The 23,377-nt window shown below is 43.9% G+C and overlaps 1 protein-coding gene across 4 annotated transcripts in view; it reads right to left on the bottom strand.

Annotated features, from left to right (window-relative positions):
* Positions 1 to 4,011, bottom strand: part of CAPRIN1 (cell cycle associated protein 1) — a 36,328-nt gene extending 32,317 nt beyond the window's left edge. The window contains exons 1-2 of one of the 4 annotated variants that reach the window (XM_064452920.1): positions 3,836 to 4,011; positions 3,336 to 3,526 (exon numbers count right to left, since the gene is read on the bottom strand). In XM_064452920.1, coding sequence (XP_064308990.1) covers positions 3,336 to 3,524 — 189 coding nt within the window. In that variant the 5' untranslated portion in view covers positions 3,525 to 3,526; positions 3,836 to 4,011. Of the gene's footprint in view, positions 1 to 3,335; positions 3,655 to 3,835 lie in introns of those variants that run through there. The other 3 variants (XM_064452918.1, XM_064452922.1, XM_064452919.1) reach the window with 3 other exon arrangements.
* Between the last annotated feature and the right edge of the window lie 19,366 nt (positions 4,012 to 23,377).

Here is a 23,377-nt window from a genome sequence, read left to right as displayed (position 1 = left end):
CCCCCTCCCATGCACACACAAATATCCAGTCATCTAAGAACAGAGGAAGGAAACAGGATAGCATTCCTATCATTTCCAAATATAAAGAGAGAACAGATGTTTTCAGGCCATGGTTTCCCATACATTTATGAACAGCAGTTCAGTTTATCCCAGTCCCTGTTAACACAAGCAATACTCATTCTTTCAAATAATGAGGTCGCTTTTAGGAAGACAAAACTGAAGCACAATGAATAATCTAGTATTTCGCGTTTATACAGAAACAGTCAAAATAGTACACAACTAAGTTAGAAATACTATGATTTGAAATTGTGTACTGTATTTTCATGGTCACATTTTATCCTCAGAGTTTAGAAGGAAATGTGACAGTAAATAATTTACTTCAACATTCCTATTCTTCATGAAGAGTGACCTTTCCTCAACCAAAAGCTGCACATACCATTTAAAAGCTAAGACGGTACCTCTTACAGAGCAGTTATTTTTCATCCTTCAAAAGCATGTGTCTAAGTCAAGTATATTTCATATTCGTTCTCACATACAAAGCTCTCAGAATCATCTCTACTGGCCTTCGTTATCAGCTGCTGACAAAGAAAGGATTAAATGGTCAACTAAGTAGAAGTTTTCAGTGAGATTTACCTATTTTTCACTCACTCATGTCTCCATACTTTCTGGATGGTTAAAAAAAATCTAATTGAAAGACTCAAAATAAAGAAAAATCAATTAATTTGTGTACTTAAGTAAACTTCAAAAGTAACAAAAATACTGATGCCTGTGTGTACAATAAGCTTTGCTGTCAGGACCCTAAGCACACAATGTTCTCTTCATTAAAAAATGCTGATTTACTACAGAGCTGTTGATTCCCCACCAAGGGAGAGGCTCAAGCCCACAAATCAGTAACTGTGCTCTAACACACCAAGAACAATATCTCAAGTTATATACTGTTTATATGAGAGTCCTACTTCAGTAAGTTTCAGAACTTCTTCAGCCTGTTAAGACTTACAGAGATCTTTGAACTTTAATTCAATCGGTGTGAGAGCACACCTAGCTTTCCTTTTTTCAAGAAAAGCCTTTTCTTTAAGTCCACACTGCCTAGCACCTAGTACCCCAAAAAGAGCTGCTCTAAGTAATTTTAGTGGAAGATCTTTCAACAGAAGCCGTTTCCAGAAAAAAGAGACTTCGTCCCCTGTATTCACTTGCTATGACATCATAGTTATAAAAAGTTGCAACAGCAGCCACAGAGAACACAAAAAAAACCCAAAACCAAAACACTAAGGTCCTCATGAGACCAGTGTCACCGATTTTCACTCTCTTCAGCTGGAATAATAGCCTCCCATACAGCCTCATTTAAGATACTATGAAAGTTGACCAAAAGTCCATTCACATAGAATGGAATGGCTAAGCCAAGTGTAAATTAGGTGTAAATTATTTATTTTTAACGGTAAATGAAAATGCTACTAAAAAGGAAAACTGACCCACACAACACTAAGAGTGGGCTTCTCCTCTTTATTACTTCAAACTGCAGACTAGATCAGCAGAATGTTCACCTAATTTTAGTTTTTAAAATACTCATTTGGAACATCACAGAAAAATATTTTTAGAGGATTTCTCTGTACGTTACAACAATTGTTTCAAACCATTCTATTTTGTTGAAACAACTGGAGGCGTACAGAAAGATCTGCGTTCTTTCTCAAGTTGAGGACCAGTGTTCTTATGTGCACCCACATTCATATGTATTAATTACAGATTTAAGACAGATATCTTGTCCTATCTGTACAAAAGAGCATTCGGACAAGGATCAAAAAAAAGATCCTCTGATTCTAAAACCTATCTTAAAGCTCCCGGTTTGCTCCTTTTTGTTGCTTTGTTTTTGAAAAACAGGAAAATTCAACACCCATTTTAAGTGGGAAACCACACTTTGCACGTATTTACAGGCAAAGCACAGCTTGTTTCATTTGCAACTCACCTGTACAGACTAATTTACTGCTAGTACTTCCACCTTCCACAAATATAGACTACTATACTACGAACTTAAGTGCTGGTTAGAAATTAATAGGAGAGTAATTGTGCTTATTTACTTTTAAGAGCAAAACCAGATTTATAGCTTCAATGCAGACATAAAATTATTTTTTAGTATTTCCTAATTTTAGCTTGGTAATGTAGTGTTTTGAAGCAAGTCTTTAGGCCACACGTAGGTCAGTATTTTTCTGATGGATGCCTCACGGTCTGCAGGTTGCAAAGCCCTCTGAAGCTCATTTAATCTAGCAACACTGAGCACCGAGTGGGTGCCACAAACCATAAGTAACCACGACACCCTTTTTTCTCTTCTGTCACAACCCGACCATTCAAGGACCATGGATTTAGTAGCTGCTATTTCTAAAAATAACTCCTTAAAGGCCGCTTCCAGCTGACCTAAGACTCCCAAAGGGGTGAGCGATGAAAAACGAGAGATGAAAAATCCCTGGGTGGGGTGGCCGGCGGCCCCCGGCTTTGTGCAGCCGAGCAGCACAATGCAGTTCCGTGGGAGAGGCTGGGGCTGCCTCCGCCGCCGCCATGTTAGCTCCGGCTTCCATGTGCCCGGGCTCTGAGGGGAGCCCGCCACGCCGCAGTCTCTGCCCGCAGCTCGCCTCTCCGGGGCGGGGAAGGGGGGAGCGCTCCCGCGGCGGCAGCCGGGGGAAAGAAGGGACGAGGTGGTGGCGGGGAAAGGAGGGAAACGGGCGGCCGTTCCCAGCGGGAAGGCTGGGCAAGGCCCCGCCGAGGGAAACAAAAGGCGGAAGGGAGGGGGAAGGGAGCCGCGCCGCCGCGGGGGTCTGGCCGGCAGCGAGGGGGGTGTCCGCGGCGGGGCTGGAGGGGGGGGCGGCCGCGACCCCTCCGCTGCCACACGCGGGGGGGGGCACACGAGGCCGGCTGGCTCCGGGGGGTGATACGGGGCGGCGGGAGGGGGCGGCCGGCAGGAGGGGGCCGGGGGACCCCCGAAAGGGTAAGGGGAAAGGCCGGGAAAGAGGCGCTCGCCCTTCTGGAACCTTCCAGCGGGCGGCCCCTGGGGGCGACGGCAGGAACAACCCGCGCAGGCCGCGGGCTCCCTCGGCCAGGGAGCAGCAGGGCACGGCTCAGGGGGACCGGCCGCCGCCTGGCCGGCACAAGGAAGAGGAAGGGAAATAGGATGGGGCGGCTCAACCTCCCTTCGGCCGGAGCCAGGCTCGCCAGAAAGCGGGGCCCTGCCGGGGTGAGGGGCGGGGGGCGATCGCGGGCGACCCTGGGGGCAGGGGAGCGGGGTTGGGCGCTCAGCCCGCGACCCGGAGGAGGGGAGGGGATGGACACACGGACACACAGAAGAGCACCTTTTTCTTCTCCAGGTTGCGCAGTTTTTTGTCGATCACTCCCAGGATCTGCTTCATGGCCTCGGTTTGCACCGAGGTGATGCTGCCGCCCGATGCTTGCGGGGCGGCCGCCGCTGCCGGGGCAGCCTCGCCGCCCGGGCCCGCCTTCCCGCTGCTGCTCGCCATAGTGCTGTTGGTAGCCGAGGGCATCTCTGTGTGAGAGAGAGAGAGAGACAGACAGGAGAGAGCGAGGGCGCGTTACGGGGGAGCGGGCCGCCGGACACGCGGGAGGGCGGGCGGGCGCGCGCGCCCGCGGCCGCTTCCCCACGCCCAGGCCGCGCGCGCGCGCCCGCCCAGCCGCACCTGCCGGCGCGCGCCCAACTCAACGAATGGACTCGAGGCGGGCGCGCGCGGCGGGCCGTCCACGTGACCGGACTGCCTCGCGCCGCTCCACCGGAGCCAACGGTCGTTCCCCACCTCCCCCCGCGCCGGTGTCCGGAGGGTCTCGCCACCCGCCTCACCCTGCGCGTGAGTCACCCGGGGGAATAACGGGGGTGGGGGGGTGGAAACTCAGTGCGCTGCGCTCTCGCTCTAGGAATGGCCGCCTCAGCCGCCTCCGGCCCCGCCGCTCTTGCGACCGCCGCACCGCGCTACGCGGGGAGAGAGCGGGGCCGCGCACGCCAGCGCGTAAGGCAAGGGCGGCGCGGGAGCGAGCGGCGCGGGGTCCTCGCCGCTCCGGAGTGCCCGCGGAGAACGCCTGAACCCGCTCGGCCTTAGCCGGCTAGAGGAGGCGCTTCCCAGCAGCGGCGGCCTCGATTCGTTTTTGGCGGGTCCTTCAGGCGCGCGGCGGGCGCCTAAGCGGCAGACACAATAGGCAGGCGGGGCGGCCTGCCCTGGGCACTCGTTCGGCGGCGGCGGCTGTGACTGTTCCTCAGTGCCCGCCTCCCCGAGCCGGGACCCGCTGTGAGAGGGTGGGACTGCCCCCCCCACCGCCCCGGGCTGTGCCGCCCGTGGAACAACCGGCGGCGTTGGGCAGCTTGCGTCCCCCCGCCCGCCGTGAGGGCGCTGCCGGGCCCGGCCCAGCTGAGGCGATGGCTCTGAGGTGGCGGGGTGTCTGCCCCGAGTGGCGCCCGCCTTCCCGGGAGGGACGCTGTTCCCGGCCTTTAATTCCAAAACACGTTGTCTGCATATTCATGCCTTTAAGGCACGTCCCTAAAGCTGTGGGAGGGCTCCGGAGAGCGGCGTGCCACAGGTGTAATTGGGTTTTAATAACCTTATTTCAGTCACTGGAAACAGTTGCCTCATTTGTCTCTCATATGGGTATTTGCGTTAGACGTACCTGCATCTCTCTCCAAACACCATCCCTGAACGCTACATTATACGCTTGATTCTAGTTTTACATGTCTCTGTGACCCAAAGCTGCACCATGTCTCGCTAGCACTTGCTGAACCTTTACTTCTATGCTGACAATAATTATTCAATATTAATTCAAAGACATTATACAGAAATAGCATCGGGTTTTCTGTGAAATAAAGGCAATTTTTGAATGAATGCTATGCTTTCTTAGTGACGTACAGCTTGAAAATCAAACACCACTGCCTTCAGCATGCTGGGGAGCTAAATAACACTGGAAAGCGTTTTAGTATTTATTCAGTTGTCTTCCTGGAATTAATGGGTGGAAGACTGGAAATATAAGGCCCTGAAAATGCAGTTCCTAGTAACAGCAAATCTGACATGGAGTTTTTTATTTTAATGCCAGTTTAAGTTCATATTTGTACCATTGTTTTTTAAAGCTGATTTTTCCTTTGATCTGTTTAGTCACGGATCCACACAACCAATTATGTTAACACAAGAAAAGCGCTGTTTCTTAAACAACTGGGCCAACCTAATGGTCTCCACCACCAAAACAGAGGTGTCTCGTTACCCTTCCTCACCAGATCCCTGCACACAATCACACAGTCCTTGCCCTTGTTTCCATTCTGATTCTTGCCTCTCGTGGGTTAATTCAAGTTGATAATCCAGCAAGAAACGGCTTGCTTTGATCTCATGCTATAGAAGTTAATTTTGAACGGTCAGATTTTTTTTCTTCAGTCCACCTGTAAATATTGCTTCTTATGCTTCTCCTTTTCGTGTCTGCCTGCATTTTCCCTACCAGCTCAATACCTTGTCATTTCAGATCAGATTATTTGCTTTCCAAATCACCTCTTTTTGCATAACAGGTTATAAGACAAGTGTAATAAATCACTCAACCCAGTTATTTCAGTTGAATAAATGAAGTATGAAAGAAATATCTCCAAATATTGAAAGTCCATTTCTTTTCACTATTTGCCAAGATTTTCTTAATACCATTATATTTACAATATTTAATTTTTATGCACTTACTTCTCCGAGCCCCTCACACAGGGGTTGAAATCATCTTTTTCCCAACTTAAATGCAGTTTCTTTGTGAACAGGTGAAGCACATTGAGGCTTTTTGACCACAAAATGTAATGCTTTAAAATAATATAGGATTTTTATCCATTCCTATTCATTTCTTCTTTTTCTTACATTGCTATTGCAATTCTGCATAAGCTCTGGGCACTCAACAGCTCAGGCAAGTTTTTCAGCCAATTCAAAGGATCCTAATGTAGTTTGTACTCAAAACCTGTATTGTTGAGGAACTAAAAAAAAAAAATCTGCAATAAAAGAAAAAACAGAGCTGATGGGAGAATTGGTGACAGTAAATTAAGAATACATGTTGGACCGGAATAAAGGCCCCATCTTGTCCCCCAACATGACATATTTGTTCTTCGTGGGAGTTAAAAATACTGCTCCTGAGAGCAGTTATTACATGACATTACATGAGCGATAATTACGTGACAATTACTGCATCAAAGCTCTTCATAATTACACTGGATGCCTTTTTGGTTAGCCGAAGATGGAGTTGAGACTACTGCTAGGCTTACATGCTAAAGGATAAGGAACTCTAAGCAAAGCATTAAGTACTTACCGTACCCAGGGACTGCAAAAAGGAGGACTTTCATATTACACTTTAAAAAAAAGACTTGTTAATTTAGCATGGGATAAGCCTTACTAAATTCATTTAACAGATTCTTACTGTGACACAGCAACTTTGTACCAAAAATATCTTAAGTATTACAAAAATACTGGTGTATTACAGCATAATTCCCCGTCAGTACTGCACTGCAGTCGCTCTGCGTGGGCTCCATACCGCATCTCCAGACCCTTCAGTCTCTTGGAGCAGCCTGGGAACAGCTGAAGTACGCGTGCTTCCCTAGCCTGTGTCAACTTCAGAAGTAAAACTTCTGTACTTCCAACATTCACTCAAAAATAACTTTTACACAAACAAACTACTGCACAGACAATCTCAACTCCTACAATATCTCTAGGGGAAGAAAGTCTTAAGCTTATTGGTGTGATCAGGGCTCAACTGTTGTGGGGACACAGAGCCTCACTGAAGTCCTGCCTCCGGCCGGGTTTTTCTGACCCTCCTTTATATCACTTCTGTACCCCAACACACCTTCCCAACCCTTCTCATTTCAGATTTCCTCCTTTTGCCCAGTTGCTCCTGGACTTTTGACCAAGCCAAGCCTTGCCACGCCCTCTGGGGAAAATCCTACAGGGAAGTATCACTGGTCGCCTGCCCTGTTGTTCTGTCTCCACATAAAAAAGAAAGAAAGCAAGAGGGAGGGAGGGAGGGAGGAAGGAAGGAAGGAAGGGAGGGAGGGAGGGAGGGAGGGAGGGAAGAAGGAAGGAAGGAAAAGAGAAAGAGAACAAGAGAGAGAAAGTGAGAAAGAAAGAGAGAAAGAGAGAGAGAGAAAGAAAGAAAGAGACAGAGAGAGAGAGAGAGAGAGAGAGAAAGAAGATTGCTTTTCACCAGTGCCCTGACAGCTACTTCTACGCAAGAGTGAGGCCTCGTGTTGGTTCCTTGCGAGCTTCAAGGACGAGCTGTGTCTCCCTGCAGCTCCGCCTTGTTCTGACCATTCCTACGCAGGCAATTGAAGCAGACAAGTGGAGACGTGCTCCTGCCTCCCCAAGCCTGGTACCCCAGCCCTGTGTTACCCACTTCTCCAAAACAGCAATTGGTCTTACGCCTCGCCAGCTTTCCCACCCTGCGGATATGTTCTCTGCTTCCCCAAACCAGGACCACGGTGTGCAGTGTCCTCTCCTTAATTGCCTCATTTGCTCCCTTTTCATACTCAGAATTATTCTAAAAAATATAATGAAATAATATAATGAATAACTTCTATTTGTTATGTGTTGGGTTGGGTTCTTTTTTTGGTAGGATCCATAAGACTAAAATGAAATTTCCCTTCTTGCACATTGTCACAGATCTATTCATCAATCACTTCCCCAACTGATCTCATTGAATGTTATGAGGCTTCAAATGCCACCGAGAACATGACAGTAAGAAGAGGGACAGAGGTAACCATAGCTTCAGTTGAAAAGCAGATCCCATTCCACTGGTGGTGCACAGAAAATGAGGAGTACCAACCTCTATTTCCAGTTCCCAGGATACAAGGATTATGGTTAGAAAAAGAAACAAACCAAAATACTTTAACTTATAAAATAGCAACATTTAAACTAGAGTAATGAAGAGGAGCCAACAATATCTTTTATTTGCCTTTGAGGTTGTGAACTTACTTTGGAGAGAAGAACTGTACCTGCAGCAATACCAACCCAGAGCAGGAGTCCTGTCTCGGAACAGGAGCCTGGGAGAATCTGAACTTTCACTCAGTTTTACTGTCTTAAGAGGGCCCCATGCTGCAGATTCCAAAAGCTGTGGTTCCTCCTGCTTATCAGTCAGTTTTAGAATGTTCCTTTTAGTTAGGTTCCCTTTTCCCAAAGGAATTTGCTTAGAGGAGAGAAATTCCCATTCTATCTAAATCCACAGGCTGGCTAACTTTCACAATAAAATTAAACCCAGACACAATAAACCTCTCTGAATAAGGATTGAAAGCTCAGTATATGTTTTTGTCTGAATAAAATTAAATTACAAGTTTTTTTATCACAAATGTTAAACATCGATGTGTTAGCAGCAGGATCAAGAAAAAATTCACATGGTATTTCGGTTCAAAGGAGATTAAATCATGCCTAATGGTATGTTTAGTCAAAACTAGCATAATTCCAATGCAATACAGAAAAGAATGGATTAAATGCCACTAAATGATAGATTTCCCTACATAGTCATTGATGGGGAATCATTACAAAACACATTTCTGTTTGTACTGATGTCACACTTGGCCCTTTCATGAAGCAATTGTTCCCAAAAGTCTTTAGCTTACAGAAGTAAATAGGCAAGTTGGGACACTACTTTGCTACATAAACTGTATGCAAAGTAGATCAAGCATTCATTTTCATGTACCAAGTCCCGACTTAGGAAGGGAGTAGGCTGGTCATACAGAGCAAAGAAGTCTCAACACTGAAAAGCAGCTCAGAACCGCTTGGGGCTTTATATTTGCCTGAATTAGCTAATGAATGGGCCCCGCTTAGCACGCTATCCAGACTGTGCTATGCCTGTCCTCCCTCTAATTTACTCTTTCGGTCATCTTTTTGTATCTGTAAATTATATCAAGTAATTTTGTATTTACTTCCTTACTGTTATGGAAGATATGGGGTAGCATTAAGACAAATGCTGCAGCTCCAACCAAAGCATCTTCCTAAACAGTCATTTTTCTATTCAGTTTTGGGGTTTTTTTTTGCACCTGTCAGCCACGTTACTATGTCACACCAGTTTAAATGAGAGTATCGCAAGGCTGTAAGTCAAACTTAGGCTTATCACAGTCTAAGAATCTTAGGCCTCTACTTCTGGAGAACATCTAGAGTGGTGTTATCCAAAACTTGTAATCACCTCAAAAAAAAAATCCTTTTTGTTTCAAAAAGCTATTCTCTATAACAGTGGAGATTAAATGGTGCTACTGAAAGGATATTAAATCCAGTGCTGAAGAGTATCATAAAAATCGACAGTTGGAGGGCAAAGATACTGTCAGGGAGCAGCAAGGGCCAGCTGCTCCCTGAGGGAGGCCAAATTTTACTGTAGATGGAGTGGGTAGCACGGGGCTTGTGATGTGTCCAATACCAACATTTTCTCTTTATTTCCATGAATGCATGGATGGAGGAGTCCAAATGGTTCTTCACAGTCAAATGGCCAGATCCAGCTACCGCCTGCCCACTTAGCCCCCAGTATATATGTGCCAAAGCTCTTCAACTCTTCAGCTGATTTGGTCGTGCATAGTCATTAGAAAAACAATGTTTTTTCTGAAGATATTAATAATCTATCCATGGTCATGACACGTAGTTTCCAAGTGAACCTGAAGATTGCTAATCAAACCTCATGCTCTCCAACTGGCACATCAAAATCTTCCTGCATATCACATTCATAAGAAAAATAGAGGAGGAGTAAATTTGAAAGTAACTTGAAGGTGAAGGATGACTGGGTATTTTAAGGAATCCATAATGCTAATATAGGACATGCTGGACACAGGTTGCAGTTTAGTCCCAGGATGGTCTGCTAATGTCAGCCTCCCAGGCAGGTTCTTTTAATGCTTCATGATTCTTACTGATAAAAAATTGGCTTTGCAGGTAATCTGAATCTCTGTTACTCCAGTGCTGATGCTGCTACTCCTCATCCTAAATATTCTGGACACAAATACTAGAGTTTTTTCTTTCTCTTCTAAGGTGTCCTTCTAACACAATATGGGAACATAGCTGTATTTCTTCACAGTGTTCTTTGCTAGGTCAGGCAACCCCACTTCTTTCAACCTTCCCATAGAGCTGAAGCTTATTCGACCTCTATTCTTGCTTGCTCTTTCCCTCAATGGTCCTCCAGCTGGTCTGTACGTACCTTCACATGTAGTGCTTAAACCTGGAAACTTTACTTCAGCCAAGTCCTTATAAGTGATGGTATGGTGATAGAGTTACATTATGTCTCTCACAGGTTGCATGCACCCAGGTATGAAGTTTGCTTTTTCTGCAACAAAACCCTCTGTACACTGGGGTTCAGCTTATTATTCATGATGACCTCCAGATCTTTCTTTGCAGAAATATATTATCCCCCAGCATGAGTTTATGCAGTTGCTATTGCTGCCTAAGTGGACTCATCCACATTAAGTTTCATCTCTTTTTCTGACCATTTCACATTTTGTCTCCAAAGTATTTGACTTTTTTTTTTTTCACAGCGATCATACCCTCTGTTCGACCATCTAAGCCATAATGAAAATATTAACTAGCAGGGACACATGGACAAATACCAGCGATACCTTGCTTCATACCACCTTGCATTTTGGCAGGGAATCGCTGGCAATTACTCTTTGAGTAGACTAGCTTTGCACCCACTTTACAGTAGTTTCATTTAGGTCATGTTTTCTTAGCTTGCTTATGAGTTGTGTGAGAAAGTATTAGAAGCCTTATTAAAGTCAGAATATATCATCTGCTTCTCCTCCGTCCATGTGATATTCTTCATGGAAGGAAATTAAATAGTTGGACATAGTTTGGTTTTGACATATTTATGTTGGCTTACCCATCTCCTTTATTTCCCAGTCACTTAGGATGTTTCACAAATAAAGGCAGAGCATCTCGGGCTTAATTTAGACAGACCTACTATACAGCTCAATTTGCAAGTGGCTAGATCATCTTGCTGCTTTCATTTTGCTTCCCAGCTGAAAAACTCTTATTATGAGCTTTCAAATGGCAAAGTTTCTCCCAGTGTGAAAACAGAAAATAGTGCTCATGTGTAAATCCCTGTGCACTGAGATGAGAAGACGCCTCTTTGCAGTCTGGCTCTTGTATACTTGTTTATACTGACCTGCTTATCTCAGGCTGTATCAGATCATTTACACTTCATAAGCTAATGTCTGTTTGCCAGTGCAGCATAACCAGAAAGGAACAGGAAATATTTAAAACCTCTTATACAAAATATTCTTACATGGAAAATAAAAGTGCGCTTAATAAGCATGACTGAAAGAACTGGAAGCTGCTGTAAACAACAGTATTTGAAACCTCTGCACTGAACGAAGGACAGGTACAGGTTGTACATTACAATCGCACTGTGCAATCTTTAAATCCTATTAATGTAACCATGAAGTAAAAGAAAATCACAGGATGTTTTAGGATTCTTTTTATATCATATTTAAGGACAGATGCCCTATCTTTCAAGGATTCTGAGGAACTACAGTTCTCATGCAAGTCAGGTATATTTTAAGGTTCACAATATATTGACCATATTTAAATACTTTTCTGCCTGTCTGTCTATATATCTGTCTACTGTTGTGGTGTCCACCTACCTGTCTGTTTAGAAGATAAAGTAACAATATAGATGACATTTCCTCACAGTGGATAGAATTGCATCTCACAGTGAATACTTGCGTGAAAAGAATGGAGAAAGCCTTTATCCTTGTAGGTATAAAATATCTCCAGTCCAGATGAAAGCAAGGATGGGTTGATAATTCTCCCGCTACAGTCAGTATTTTAGGCTCAGCTGGACTGTTTTGAGGAAGACTAATCACAGACCTTATGCTAAAGGTCTAGCTGGAGAAAAATTAATGGTTGCATTGAACAAGTATTTCCAAATACGTTGGTGTTACAGCTGCCTTTCAAAGGCACGCTGTCTTTAGGAATGCCCACTGGCACTGTAACCCTTTTTCTTCCTGACTGCTCAGCACTCTCAGAAGCACACATAAATATGTTCCTCAAGGCCGTATACATCCCAGGGAAGCTGAACAATCCTTTCGCTAAAGAATTGCAAATGCTTCTGCTCAAAAAAGTCCCCAAACAAACAAAATTCCAAAACAAACAAAAAAACACTCCAAAGCCATAAAAATCATGTAAAAACAGGTAAAGATCACCTTTATGTTATCACATAAGGATTACCTACATAAATTCAGGTTTATTCCTGATTTTTGCCTGGGCTTCAATAGCGTTTTGGGGCTTTTTTCAAGCCACTGAGCCTCAACTATGTTGTAGAAGGCCCCTGCTCAGCCCCGTCCCCTGCTGATCATGGCTGGACCTATTGGCCAGACCCTGACTTGACCCCTCACCATGTCGGATGGCCTCTGGATGGAAGCCATCACTGTCACCAACCCGGCCCCACGTGGGTGCCTTGGGATTGCGCTCTGGTCAATGGGGTCACTGTCCCTCTTCTGTCCTTCTGCTTGGCTCCTGGCTCTCCTTCCTTTGTGGAGCAGTCCCTGACAGCCTTGACATGACTATAGCCAGTCACTTTTGGCATGATGTCTTTTGCAGCCATGAAATTAAGTTCAAGGACTCTTCAAGTCCAAACTCTTCAAGTCCACTGAGCAATTCTATTCCCGAGCACCATGGCGATGAATGCGTTATAAATGTCTTTGAAGAGCACTAGAGCTATTCACCAGGCAGCTATCTGAGTCATAAACACGCAGGGTAAGACCCTGCTGTAGCTGAGGGAATAAGAAATTTGGGAAGAGCTTTTCCTAAGGCAGCTGTAGTGTGCCCAGTTTATCTGAGGACCAACAAAAGATGTAAGGTTTTAAAAAATTAGTTTTGATCCACTGACATTAGTAACTGACATATTGCATTAATAACATGCTACACTCTTGAGCATTGCGATGACAGAACAATTATCTAATTAGAAAGTAAAATTAATTACATCATGTTGTAATTACTTAATAACCGAGAAATTGTCATCAGGATGAAGGCTGGGAAATGTCATGAAAAATTATCAGGGAGTGCAATTTGCCGGTTAACAGAAAGTTTTCTTTGCAAACATGAAGTTTGGAAGCAGGCTTACATCAGCTCCGCACAGGCCCACCACCGAGTTTTGTTTCGCGTCACCACGTCTGTAACAGGCTCCACTGGGGGACAGGAGGCCTTGTTGGACCCGAAGAGCTGAAGGCAAGAGCTGAGTCCTGCAGTTGGCAGCAGTAAGTAGGACCAGTGCTAGAGGGGGAGAAAGCCCCGGTCCAACAGCAAACCAGAGGAAGCTGGAAGTGGAATATGAGATTGGAGAAGTCAGCAAAGGCTGATGTAATATAGAGCAATGCTGAGTGTGCTTGGTGCTGTGTCAGGAGCTCATTTGGACCAGAACTCGAGAGCCTGCAAAAGTGCCATGATTTGGCAGATAATGGCTGACACCGTGAGAGATGAGTAGCGTTGGTTGCAATGAAGAAATACCGCATCAAAATCTAAATCCGCCAAATGTGTGATTTGGAATAAGTATTGGGGATACATTACTTCACACGGACCTTAGATGACCCAGGATTTTTGAGTAGGATTGTTACTGGAGCAACTTTCCGAGTTGCTTCAGACTACTTGAAAAGCAGTCTGATGTTAAAACTGATGATGATGATGATTAAGGTAGTAGCTGTGACGAGAAAGGCAGACGAACAAGAAGAAATAAGACACGGTCTTTAAATAAACAGAGAGTAGACAAAAAAAAGAAAACATTCAAATAATGTGCGTCTGCGGACCAGTGCGTTTGTTTTTGCAAGACAGGTTGCAATTATAATTTGAAAAGGTATGTAAATAACATTTCATGCAAATGTTCCCTTGGACACAGGCTTGTGATCTATTAATTATTCAAAAACGCAGGCATTTTGTCATTACTGTCTGTGGCATGTTCTTTGCTTTAATCTGTCCTTTGGTCTTGGCGCTGCCAGATTTCCATAACTGGGTCACCTAGTTCTTCCTCAACTTTGCTTTCTGCTGTGAAATGAAAAATTAGCATTTTCTGTGACATAAATTCAGGGCTTCTATGGGGAGCTTGAATGGTTACCCCGGAAAGTAAGGAATCCTGATATATGTGGGAAAATATGCAGGAAGGCATGAATTTGTATTTGCGGATAATATGAATTTTCAGTGACCTTTGCAAACACAGTCGAGGATGAAAGTTGTTGGCCAAAGGAAAAGAAAAATGTTACTTGATGCCCAGGAATGGCGTTAGACTCACTCCTTGTACTTTGCGTAGAGAAAAACACTACTCTATTGCCTAATAATACATTATAATAAAAGAATATAAATTTATAACAATAATTATAAGCATAATTTTAAAATATTTTAAACTCAGAGGTACGAGTCATTGTGAGTGATTTATTAATTAAAATTGGGTTGAAAAGGTGATAGGTGACATTAACGGTATTTGCTATTTTAACCACTAGAGAGCGTTCAAGAGCTGCTTTAAAATTCCATTTTTAACACCCGTTGAACTCCAAAGCAGGGATGCCCTGAGATGCGTGGGGTAGTCACTGTGGTTTGAAGGAGACATAGGGAGACATCTCAGAGAGGAGCTCAGCTCTGAATTCTGCTGGCCTACACATGCCAGTGGAGAAGAGTATGAAGCAAATCCTCAACTTTTTGACACTCTATCACAATTGCCCTCAGCAGGTGCCGTGCCATCGGGCGTACGCATCCCAAGCGGCAAACAGCACACCGGAGACGATTGTTAGGGAAAAATAATCTTGGAAGTGTTTGTCCTGAAAGGTGTATTTTTTGCTTTAGTTCTGTTGAGAAAAGATCTGGATTGCATATTCTGAGGGTGAGTAAGCAATGCCATTAACTCGGTACTGATAACTTAAAGCTTTTTTATCATTTGTAAAATTTGTCATCTTAGAGTTTTGGCTGAAAGTGACTGGAGATCACTACTGGGACCTCTACAGAGAATAAAAAAAACAATGAAGCCCTTCAGTGGCGTGACTGCTACCAGGTGCTGCACATTGTCTTTGCTCTTTAAAGTGCAATTTCCAAAGCCAGTTTTATTAAAGAAGCAACATACGTGTCATTAGCAAAGGCAGTCAAGAACTCTGAACCGCTGCCTGCACATTCCCTAGGGATCTGTTCCTCCCTTGTACAAATGTGACCTCCATTGGTTTATGCTCTCTATTAGAAAAACACCCTTCTTCCCCTCACCTTTCCTGGCCCCAAACAGCAGGTTCCAAGTTTTTCCAGTCCTCCCTGCCCACCCAGACCAGCAACTTTATGGGAACACAATGCATGTTTGCATTTGGCATCCCATGCCAATATTTAATCCTAAGCAATGACAAATAATCTGAACTGGTAGCGTAAGCATTAGATGAAAACAATTTCTCTTAGGTTCACAATCCTACTCATAACACTTGAACCCCCAGGTTTAAGTGGAGAAGGAAGAGTTTCCCAGTCAGGACAGAAGAGAGAGCATCGCCTCACCTGATATAATGGGAAGCTGTAGAAGTAATAAACCCAGCTTTAATAATGAGTGCCAGATGGTAAGAGTGGACGTGCCCAGGGAACTGGTCTTATTTTTCCTTCTTTGCAAGTGGGAGTGGGTGGAGGAGGCCTCAGGGACACTCATTTGAAATTTGACTCAAACACTTGACGCCTTGCTCTGCGGCAATGGTGCACCAGGGCTAAAGACCAGCATCCTGGCATTCCTCGTCACGCCAGCTGGATGCAAGTCTCACGGAAAGCCTTAGGGATCTCCTGAACGTGCTTTCTAAATCTGAAAGTCAGTGTCAGAAGCTAAATTTCTATAAATAAACTCCATGAAACTCTACTTACCTCATCTTTGAAATGACTCACGTTCCCAACTTCACTTCTAGATAATTACCAGAGTTCAGCACAAGTTTTTCTGCCCACCCTTTCTCTTTGTGTGAGTGGGGAACAAATGGGGATGTGGCAGAAGCCAATTCTGGAGCAAGTGGTCTCCTTGTGGAGAGGACAGAGGGAAGAGGGTGAGACAAGCAGATTGCCTTGGAAAACAGCTCTGCTGCTCCATTTCTTACTGCCCCAGAGGTTTCAGTTTCACGCCAAATCTATGCTCTGTAACCATTGCTGCAGACTCTCTTTTTAAGCTCCTGCCCTTTTCTAATGCTTGTTATGTACTTGACCTCTTTCAGTTTTTACAGTCCACTAGAAAGATTTGTAAGTGATTTACTGCAGAGGGAAAAAGGCAGGAGATTGTTAACCTTCACAGCCCCCGAAAGACAAGCCAAAGTGGCAGAGTGAGGATCTGAGCTGAAGGGAAAAACTTTGGCACCATTTAAAGTAATGTCAAAACTTTCACTGACTGCAAAAAAGAGATGTTTCCTCCTGAGGCCTTTGGAGTTGATAAGTAAGGATCAGAAATGTCTTTGTTTTCACAGGACATCCCAAAACCCTGTAACTATAGATAGTTTTTATGCTCAGGGAAATCTAAAATTAGAGAATCACAGAATTGTTCAGGTTGGAAGGGACCTCAGGAGGTCTCTAGTCCTGTCTCCCAAACCTCCAACATTGGACACTGCACAACCTCTTGAGCAACCTGTGCTCCTATTCATAGACCTCAGGATGTTGTTGGTTGTCTCTGCTGCCAGCAGCACTGTAAGCCCATGTCCAGCTTGTTGCCCACCAAGTGACTCAGGTCCTTTTCAGCAAAGCTGCGCCCCAGCTGGTTGGTCCTAGCCTGTGTGGTAGCCAGGGGCTCTTCATTCCCAGAAACAGAAGCATCATCTAATTGAACAAGTGGTTTTGTTGATTTTTTTATTCTCCTACATGAGAAAATGTGTATGTGTATCAGAAAAAAATAATGAAAGCCTTCTGTTTGAAAATCATTCCAGCAAGTCTTAACTAGCTTTCCCCGTGTTCATCCAGAAAACATTGGGTGCATTTTTAACTCCTAGTGTACAGAAATGTATGGATGTGGGGACCCGTTCATCAAACTTCCATCAAGTCTTTACATTTGCACTCATCAGTTTTGAGGCTAATATATCATTAGCCTAATTTCCAGGTTTCTAGACCGTTGGTGTTAGTTGTAGATTAGTTGGAAACCGAACTGAGCAACGATTGCTTATGTAAAGAAAAATTGTGTGGCAATCTGCATTTCCTCGGCACTTCTGCTAGTCTGGAAACAACCTTCTTACAAGGTCTTCTGGCAGGAAAGGAAGGGGGTTTTTTCTGTCCTCCATATTAGTGGCAGAGTTATTTGCAGTATAGCCAGCACTGGATGCAGCAGGACCTGTTGTAATCAAAATCAGCCCAGCACTGAACATTTCCGTATCCTTGACCTTCCACGCAGAGCTGTGTTCATGCTAAAAGCGAGGAGCTGGGCTTTGTGGCTTTACAGTCAATGGAAGTCAGGGTGAGAATTGAATGCAACCGTCATTGTTATGAGTAAAAATGACAAGATTTTTTGCTTGAGTCTGATCTTCAGGGCTTCTTAATAACAATGTTGAGGAATCCAAAGATAATCTTCCTTTCAGTAATTCTCTCTTTCTGCTGCAATGCTCTCCTGTATTTTATCCACTAGAAGGCAGAAGTGAGGTTTTATGAATGCATTTACCAAAAAAACTGTACAGCAGGAAGATTTATAGCAAAGTGGCTGCTGCTGTTTTGCTATGGTTTCATCATCTTCGTTCTACCAAGCACTTCTCATTTTCAAGGGTCCCAAGGCCTTCACAAACTTGACCTAACATAAGCATTGCATGCAGAAATCCTGCTATCAGCAAACGGTAGCTCAGCGGTGGGCTGCAACACTTCTCAGCCTCACAGGACATGCATGGAAGAATACATTATCTAGCTGAAACTTCAGGGGGAATTTTAAAAGGCAGATTGTAATTAATTGAGTTGGAATTTGGCCAAGGCAGAGACGTTAATATGTCTTCTTTCCCGGCTCATGTTTTTTTTCAGACTGAGGAGTCGTATAACACCCATGTCTAGAGCTTATGCCTTTGTCAAATCCGTTTCAGTCCCATTCCCATCAGAAAGGTCCGGCCATGGGGCTGGGGATCAGATCAGCCCTTAGCCCTGTGCATGCAGGAATGCCTGTGGCGTTCTCCCATCCGAGTCCCTTCTCCAGGGTCCCGCCTCATTGTCATGTTTTTCTATTGCAGCCAGTCCCAAACCTTAATTTGGCATCCTTCCCTGCTCCTAATTTCTTCTAATCTTTCTCCTAATTCATTCTTATGCTGTGTAATGCCCGTTGCCTTTGGAGGAACTCCTACTTCAGCAGCACTCAGATCTCTCTTATTTAATGCAGCCACTTCTGGCCTTTAGACTGTTAGTGCTGTCTTTCAGTACACGCTTTCATGTTTCAAGCTTTTGGCTAAGCACATCTTTTTACTTTTTCCTCCTTTTCCTTAGCACCAATTAAACTCCCTAGGCATATATAAAAAAATACCTATTCTTTCCAAGACAGAAACATTTTCTCTTATCCATGGATTTTAACACCCAAGATGACTGCAGCAATTTTGTCAATTAGCAGAGAGAATCAACTTTACCTCATTTATCTGACAATTATGCAGTGTCATTTGCATAATGTAAAATTTAGATCTTCCGTTGTCACATGCTTCAACTCATTTACTATCCTAATGTCCATTTGCAGTACATGATGAAAGAGCTGGCAAATTCATAGCCCTTTGTTTCATACCAGACTTGGTTTGAGCCAGTTGCTTAATTTTCTGCCAATTCTTATAGCACTGCAGGAGTTCCCACCATTTGTACTACCAATGTGCTTATCTGAATGTTGTATCGTTTTTGCTGCATTCTGTAATGGCTCCTTCCAAATAAAATGCCTTCATAGCACCGAGGAAAATAACAAGCACTTCTAAACCCCATTCTTCCTTTTTTTTTACGTCAACTGTAAAAATCTGCATATCTGATTAATGCAACTTCATCCTGATCTGCAGCCACACTGTTTTTCTCTCACTACTCCCCCTAAAACCAGCTTTGATCGGTTGACTATTACTTTAATCAGAATTTTTCTCAGTACTGACAATAAGCTCTCACCTCCATAATTATTTGGACCAGCAGGATCTCCTTTTGCCAGGACTGGGACAACTATTGCCTTCAGCTAGTCACCTGGTAGTCTCTCTCACTCCCACAACTGTATTTCTGTACATGCTCCACAGTCTTTCTCATTTTTAATTGATTCACTGCTCTGATTTTTCTTATGACCCCGGCTAAATACTGATTCAGCACTGCCTTACAAGTTAACAAGTCTGTTCTTGCAAAGTGGCATTAAACCATTCATATACACAGATATTCACCATGCCAATGATGCGTTTGATCCCTCATGTTTAAGGTCCTACCAATTTCTACCAACTCCCAGTTCCCAAATCCTTGCCATTAACAGGTGTTTCTTGGGGGTCTTCAGCAAGTACTGGTCTTCTTTAACACGTGAGATAAACCGAGACCACTGTACAAGAAAGTATGGCTGAATTCTTGAAGTGATGTCTATTACAGTCACTTTTTTAAAAATGGAAGGATCATACTATGCTGGCCTTTCACATCTCACCCCCATGGCTCTGTTCCCTGAAGTCCATGAATAATGGCAGTCTGGTGGAAAAAGTACTTAACAATTCAGGGGGCAGCTATGGAATGAGCAAACCGACCACCAGGACACTTTCCTTTCAGCGTCTGTCTGTTAGCAGTCAAAAAGTTAAAAAAAAATAGGACTTTTTTTTTTCCTGGTGTGAATAGGCATGCATTCATTCTATGTACAAGTACTGTCAGATCCAGACTGAAATCTTTGTATATACCAGGTTTTAAACATCGTGGCAGCAAGTTTCATAGATTAACTGTTCATTGAGTAAAAGATAAAATCTTTGGCCATTAAAAACATGTATTTTCTTTCAATGTCATGAAATGTCTCCTTACTTTTATACTATAGAAGGGCACGCTGGACCATGACTTTGACTTTACTGTGACTTCCTCTATTGTTCATTACTATTCACATCTCTGTTACGAGAAAAAAAATTAGCACTAAGTATTTATGATTTGAGTTTTAAAGGCCTTCTGTGTATTGTTCCTCTAAACATGGCTGATTGTAAAACCAGATGCACTCAATTACTTCTGTGACAGTAAACCACGTGGTTTCTTTTCATTGTGTTCTAGCAACATTTTTGACCTTAATCATGTATAGCACCTCATTCCTTAGCTTTTCTCTCTGTTCTCTCTACTAGCGACCTTTACCTCCTTTTAATTTTAATTTCCTCTCCTCTCCCCTCCTCTCTTCCCCTGCCCATAATATTTTCACTTTCAGAGCTCCAAGAACCCCTTCCCTCCTGTGAACCCCTAATTTATTTTATCCATGTGTGCCTTCAGTGAAGCGGCTGAGCTCCTGCAGCTCCCACTGCAGCGGAGGTGAAGGTGGTCAGCAACTTGCAGAGCATGTACTTGGGTTTCTCAGAGCTTAGTACATTTCATGCACTTCCCCTTTTCGCTGTCAGTGTGAAATATATATGTGACACGTACTGTGACATTTGACGGAAGGGTAGAGAGGGGTGTCCTTTCCCTAAAATAAGAGAAGGGTACTCTCAGAGGTGACTTGCTTAACGTGGATGTTTCATTACGCAGGGCCATGGGCTGCTGATTCTCTCTTCAGGATGGGTTTAGAGAAAAAAGAGAGCAGGAAAAAAAAACAAGTTTTTGTTTTTAATTCTTTTTACAGGCCATTTCTCGGTTGGTTCCGTTGCTATCGCTTTGAAGACTATTTTACACACCCTTGTGAAAGGAGTGTTTGTGTCTCTGTGGAGGCCGATAAGGATGCGTGAGAGGTGGTGGTCTCACCCCGCCCGCTGACCACACAGCCTTTCCCTTTCCTCCTTCCTCGCTCGCTCTTTCTGAGATGCCAGGACGTATGGGAGGAGGGATAGCTGTCTCCTCATTATCATTATGCTGCAGAGAAAGGACTCGGCAACATCTGCCTGAGCTTCGCTAGCTGTATTTTTACCTTCTGTTTCCAGCTCTGTTGTTAAGTAACTTTATCAGCTCCTTCAGCTGCTCTTCAGCAACACACGGCGTGTCTGCTATGGGGACAATTTTGCAGCGTATTTGGGAAGCTCAGACCCACAGCCCTGTGCATACAGAATTTCGGGAAAGGATGGCCTCAGGTGGGGATGGTAGGTTTGGGCGAGCAGTACTGTATATTCCTAGTGATTGCTGTCCCTCCATTTTCAGGAGACCAGGTTGCCTTCTAGCAGTTTCCTTCATCAGTCAGGATGTGCCAGAAATATCTTTTAATCCTCCCACCATTCCTCTTCAAAAGCTTTTACCCTCTGAGGAAGGACCTCCAGGGAACACCATAGATAGAGCTGATTTCTTCTCAGCTTCCCACGGCTAGGATCTGGTAGGAACACCAACCAACCGTCTGCTGGGAGCTCACACCCTCACTGGTACCCACAGCCTTTGAGGGGAGCCGCTTTGGATGGCTGATAGGCAGGCAGGCCATCCCATATTCCCAGTGACGTGGCTCTTAGTCCCTCTGTGTTAATCCACAACATCACCATAAGCCCCTTCTCTCCCCATAGCAGGTTTTATTTTCTGCTAGCAGAGTAGGCCACGGGTTTGTAACCCTTCTTTCTGAATATTTCTGAATATTTCTCACTCCATGTAGTTGTCACTGCACTTCCATTGGGTATTGATTTTATTTCAATTGTACGTATTTCATCTTTCTTAGATATTCCACCCTGGTAGTTCTTTTAAATACTAGTTTTGGTTAGATAAATATGATGTTCTGCTTATTGGTATTGATACCATGTATGCTCCTGACTGGGAACCACTTAGGCACATAATTAACCAAGAGATTTTATGGAGCCCTATTGAGTTCTACCCAAATATGTGCACGTTGTAAGAATCTTTACAGGACTAGGCTTTCATCTGTAAATGTTATAGGCCAGCAAACGTATTTTTATGGCACGGCTGGTACAACAGACACACACCTGGCAGCTGAAGCCTCTACAGACTGCTGTGATGATATATAAAGAAACTCAGGGAACAAGGGAGGAGTTGAAACATGGTCCAGATGATGTCAATGTTTCCTCAGGTAGAGAAAGCTCCCCACTCTTTGCTTATAACAAACGTTATTGTAGTCTCAAAGAGAGCTTTCCTAAATTAACATTGGCTGCGTAACCTAAGCATAGATTAATTTCACCTGAGTCTCTTTCCTGCTGTCTTACAGACCATCAGAAGGGGATCTGTTTTGCTAGACGTGTATACACGTTATCAGCCTGCACTAGAAAACCTTTTATTTTATTCTGAGTTTTATCACCAAGCAATCTTTCAAGTATTTCTACGATTGAACAGATGTTTAATAGCCAGGGACAAGTCTAGCATTGAAGAAAAGGTATTTTCGAAGTAATTTTGGGGAACCTGACAAGAATCTCTTACTACTGGCTGCTAACTGTGTTTTCTTCCTCTTTTGATAGATCTGGTTGTGTCAAGAAAAGTCTCTATGGACTTGGTTTAACAAAGGCATGATGGGTCTGACCCTTTGTATTCTTTGCCATTAAAGCTAGAAAAATGTTAGCTTTTTACTCTGTTGCTATCTTGCCAAACATCATTTTACTCCCAGGAAACACTGCCTTTGTATCATGTTTGGGGCAATAGTTACCCACCTGGGCTTGTACCTTTTACCCAAGGATGCCAACTTTTTTTTCCCTTTGTATTGCCAAACATTTTGATTTATTGTGCCTCTGATTTTTCTGAGTTAACGTTATGATCTTGAAAGAAGATTTTCCTGATCAGTTGTCATAATAAACAAAGGTTTCATTTGCAAATCAGCCTTGGGTGATTATAGACATTAAGCACATTTGGGTCCCTATTGCTAATGATTTATTACGGATGACGCTGTATCTATAGCATGGCTAGCAAATTTAGAGGGGAAAAAGAGCCCCTACCCCAATTGGGCTGCTGAAACTAAGTAGAGGGGAATGGTGAGACATGAGGAAATAACAACGTTATTTCTGATATTCTAATGAAGAAGGAGAATCCTTTCAAATAGCTCCTGAAAAATTTCACTGTTCATTCAAAATGTGCCTGCTTTTAGAAACAACCTCCCAGGCTTGCTGGTACTGCTATTGTTAATTACTGACTCATCTCACAGAAAGTTGTTTGAAGGAGGTTAAGGATTTTGATTCTTTGGATAATAGGTTGCAGCAATAGCAAATGGGAAGCCTTTCTGGATTCTGCTATTGAATCAAGCCTGGGAGGTGCCAAAAATAATGCTACCGACAAACTGGAGAGCAAGCTTGTTCCCATCAAATGCACAGGGTGGAGGGAGGTGCCAGGCAGTCATCCGCTGGATGCCTCGGTGGAAAGGAGAAGTCACAACCTGCTGCCTTTTTATTCTAAACCAGGAGGGC

The sequence above is a fragment of the Phalacrocorax carbo genome, chromosome 5, assembly GCF_963921805.1.
Source record: "Phalacrocorax carbo chromosome 5, bPhaCar2.1, whole genome shotgun sequence".
Classification (NCBI taxonomy): domain Eukaryota; kingdom Metazoa; phylum Chordata; class Aves; order Suliformes; family Phalacrocoracidae; genus Phalacrocorax; species Phalacrocorax carbo.
Note: the sequence above shows the minus strand (reverse complement) of the source record. Positions and strands in the feature narration are given on the sequence as shown.